The sequence below is a fragment of the Gossypium hirsutum genome, chromosome A10 (assembly GCF_007990345.1).
Source record: "Gossypium hirsutum isolate 1008001.06 chromosome A10, Gossypium_hirsutum_v2.1, whole genome shotgun sequence".
Classification (NCBI taxonomy): Eukaryota; Viridiplantae; Streptophyta; class Magnoliopsida; order Malvales; family Malvaceae; genus Gossypium; species Gossypium hirsutum.
Window position 1 is genome coordinate 18,014,651 of NC_053433.1, and position 4,454 is coordinate 18,019,104.

Here is a 4,454-nt window from a genome sequence, read left to right on the forward strand (position 1 = left end):
CTAATTTCTCGGGTTTTCGTTACACACCTGATACCATTTTGACTTAGAAACAACAAAGATGATCTCAAAACCTAAAACGACATTCAAATGTATAGTCAGATGATTATTCATAATCAAACTGTTAAACTAACATCCAAAATCAAAGTTACATTAAAGAATTTTTGACACAAAACCCTAAATTGAAACTTATCGAAAAAAATCAACCAACACGCAATTCTTAAATCATTGGAAGGACATAAATCTCGATATCTTCCCTATCAAAGGTTTACGCAAGTAAAAAATTTACACCACACAAAAAAGGAACGCAATTTCGTCCATCAATAAAATTGAACAAAAACTTAATAAAGAACACTTACATAGTTTGAACGAAAGGTCGACAGCACAACGAAGCTTAGAGCAACAGATTCAAAACAATTCAAATAGTAAACAAAGGGTGGAAGACAATCATAACAAAAAAAGAAGAAGAAGAAGAAATGATAGAGAGAAAAAATAATGGAAGAGGAACGTGAAAAAGAAAGGAAGTTTTTGGGAAAAACTTAATTAATTTAAGAAAATAAAAACTAACTCACAAGGCAGCATAACAAAAAAAAACATTTTCTTATTACTTTCATAGCGACTCAAACATAGGACTAAAGGGTATACAAAAGCTTAACCATTGACCCATCAGCTTATTCTTGTCTTTAATTGAGCGAAAATAATATATAAACTAGATACTCAAGAATAAGGGTTTAGGCAAAAGTAGCAAAATTTCAAAAGAAAGGGTTCGAACCCAGAACCTCACACACACAAACACAACACATATCTACTGAACAGATTAATTCACTTATTATAATTTCACAATCTTAACTAAAACTCAGGACGCAACCACTCTGGGTTTCACTAACTCAATTTCTTCTAACCCAATTTTTGGGATGTTACACTACAACTGTAACATTTGTAAGATCATATGTAAAATTTGGTGAAGGATGCATGTATAGGGTACGAGCCTTATTTCTAAAGAGGAGACAATTTTAGGAGATAACCAAATACAATATTCTTCACACTTGTATTATTAATAAGCATTTCCACTTTAATGTTGAGTTCTAGTGGTTCTTAATGGCATTATTGGTATGATTGTTGAGTAAACGAGTTATGGTAGCCCATTTGTTACCAGCCTAGATATGTGCTCAGATTATAATATCTTATTCTTTAGGGGTAAAAGGTCCGTGTTCAACTTCAGGTGAAAGCTGGTTACACCATCGTAGCCAACATGATTTCTCAAATTGGCCTAGAATTGGTTTCCTTATGACCTTGTCATAAATGTGTTACTCTTATAAGATATCGTTAATCTCTTTGGTTAAATTTGTTCACCCAATATGATCCTATAGTATCTTATGGTAACCATTACATTTTCTTTCATGAAAAAGTTATTTACTAACAAATAATACATTAACTCACTCCAGCTTTACATGACATCCCTCACCATCTTATCTTACGCATTGCTGGAATGAAACCACCACTAAAGGATGTTATCCTTGACTGGTGTGCTTAGAGGTGGACCAAGAATGGTAAATGCACTGTTGCAAGCAAGTATAAGATACTAATGCAAGAGACTTGGCCTACGCGGGATTCAAAAGTGAAGCTAGCATAGAAATTTCGAAGACCACAGAGAATACAATTTTTTTTTTTGCTTTTAATGCATGACAGATTGATGATAAACTCAGTCCGTAGCAGTAGAGGAATGGCGAATGATAGTTCGTGTGGCATTTGCAGTAATTCTTTAGGGACATCACTCCATGTTCGGGATTGTCAACTAGCAAAGTAGATTTTGCAGAAACTTATCCCTCCTCAAAAGGTTGCATGTTTCTTCTCAATGTCATTGGAAGAGTGGGTATAAGAAATCTTAAAAGATCAAAATTAGCTTGCTGCTAATGACACTTATTGGGACATTACTTTTGGGGTTATTGCATGGCACATATGGGACTCATTTATTTTCATGGAAGAAAGATGCTTCGTTGATGGTATGGCAATCGAAAGACTAGCTTATTGGAAAGTGGTTTCATAAGCTTTTCAAACGCGCAAAGGCCGCTAGTTAAGTGCAAGTCTGTGCAAAGTGGTTATTACCACCACCAGGATAGTGTAAACTGAATACAGATGGGTGGTGAACCTTATTTCTAGGGAGGCAAATGTTGGTGGGGGTAATAAGGAAACGAGCTTTGCCTCGGGTAAGGTTGTTTTGACTTGGGCTCGACTAAACTCGAATTTGCAAAATAAAAAGAAGAAAGTTGTTGTTTACTATTGTTTAGTCATTGTTTTGCTACTGTTTTCCAACTATTTTGCTGCCATTTGACTATTATGTTACTATTATTTTGTTGTTATTGTTTAGATATTGTGTAACTCTTGTTTTATTGTTATTTTTACTATTATATTAGAGATATTTGCTTATTAAATTGAATCTATCTTAGTGTTATTTAAGTATAAAGACTTTTTAAATTTATTTTTAATTTGTTGGGAAACATTTATTTTAATGTTTTTAGTGTTTTTGATGTATTATATTTTTAATTTTTATATAAAAAATAAAATAAAAAAATTAATATAGGCAGGTCGGGCCTGAGTGTAAGCATTTTTATTTGGGCCGAGCTTAGACAAAAATTTAAGCTTATTTTTAGATTAAGCTAGACCCAAACCGATCAACCATGCCTAGAATTTTGTCCAACTCAACCTGACCCCGCCTATGAACAAGTCTAGTCCACTATATGTCAAAATAAATATATTTGAACTAAATAATTTACATAATTCCTTTTATATAATCAATATATTTTTAATATGATAACTCCTTTTGATAAGCTTTAAATTAATTATTTTTTGAAGATGCAATATAGCGTAGTATCCGATTCGGCATTTATCTGTAATAATGGAGGCATTAGTTAGCAAACAATATCTCATATTAATGAGTTTAAAGTAAGTTGGTGGAAAGTAACATGGGCTACGTCTGGTGGTTATAAATATCATGTTATTATGCTTTTGAAGAATGGGAAAGTGTTTTCCTTTTGTTTGTCGTTTATTTTCCTTTTCAACTTGAAAACAACTACTTTCTAATTTCTTCGAAAATCTAGTCAGCTTACAATCTGATTCGAATATGTTAATACCAGATTCAATTCGTTCCCCCGCATAAATCATGATTACTTAGTATAATTAATACCCATACTCATATCAGTGGAAAGCAAAATTAATCAAAGAAACAGAAATAAATTCCCAACCCTAATAATAACAACTTGAATCTTCTGCAATCTAATTATTCTAACCCATCACATGATCAAATACTTGAACACGAATGCTCGTTATAATAAGTTCACAATCACATTGCTAATCCATCATTAATAAAAAAGAAAATGAGAAGACCAAAAACTCATAATATTTTAGCTAGCTTAGCACTCAAAGCTTGCACCATTTTAGTGATTTTACATCCCCCCCTTTTTTTTCCTAACAAGCTCATCATCTCCTGCAGCGAGTGATCCTTGAACAACCCCTAGTGTAAGGATGAACAGGCCCGTGGACCTTGAAACAGTTGTGAGTGTAATAAGATCTGCCTGACCTTGGTGGGCACGGGATCCTGTTAGCCCAAAGCGCCCCGTATGAAATGTAATACCTCATTCTCTTCCAAAACAAAGATCTTCGACTGTACCCATTTTCACCTTCATCATCATCTATCTCTTCATCGGCTTCTTCATCGTCGTTTAACTCACTGTAAAGTGAGATTGGAAGTGGCCTTTCTAAAGCATCTCTGACCAGCTTCAAACTTGTATCTTCGACTTGAGCTTCGACTATGGAGGTTGTAAGGACAATGTGAGTGATGAAAAGGGGGAGAATAAGCTTGCTGAGAAGTACTGATGAAGAAGAAGCCATGGCTTAAGTGAATGATGGAGAAAGCAGCAGATTTGAAGGGGTTAAAGGGTAGGGAGAGTAGGGTCACGTGGAGCAGAGAGATGATTGGGTTACAGCTGTGGATCATCAATGCTCTCATTTTAACGCGTAGCGCTTTGGTTTATACATAGGTCGGGGTTTATCCATATGAAGTTGGTCTATGTTTGATGAGTTTAGAGCAATGGGTAAGTATGTATGTATGTATGTCGGAGAGCAACAAGTGATGCTGAAAGCAGCAGATATGGCGCACATGCGATGGGTGGGAAGCGATTGGGTTGCTTCATTCCCTTTTGAAATTTAATTAATTAAAGGTATTAATGTTGCAAATTAGAGGGTTTTGGTGAGGGCAACTTTCTCTTTCTTCCTTGCAGCAAGGAAAATGAATGATCTGAATTTTAGTAGGGGTAGGGTCGTCTTAGTAAGTATTTTTCAAACATACTAGTCCTATGTGTATTAGACTAGAAAAGGGTAGGCATTTGTGGGAGAAATATACTCTCAGATTTTTATGGAATTGAAGTTCCCTGCCCTTATTCTCTACGCCACTTTTTTCT

The 4,454-nt window shown here is 34.7% G+C and overlaps 1 protein-coding gene across 1 annotated transcript; it reads right to left on the bottom strand.

The window, feature by feature from the left end:
* Positions 1 to 3,300: 3,300 nt before the first annotated feature.
* LOC121208286 (protein RALF-like 34) lies at positions 3,301 to 4,175 on the bottom strand. Its single transcript, XM_041078837.1, has one exon. It carries the CDS (start codon positions 3,883 to 3,885, stop codon positions 3,475 to 3,477), a length of 411 nt encoding a protein of 136 aa, XP_040934771.1. The 5' UTR covers positions 3,886 to 4,175; the 3' UTR covers positions 3,301 to 3,474.
* Between the last annotated feature and the right edge of the window lie 279 nt (positions 4,176 to 4,454).

What these genes read in the sequence shown, in the direction of transcription:
- LOC121208286 (XM_041078837.1), bottom strand. Translation starts at nt 3,885, where the DNA reads ATGGCTTCTTCTTCATCAGTACTTCTCAGCAAGCTTATTCTCCCCCTT.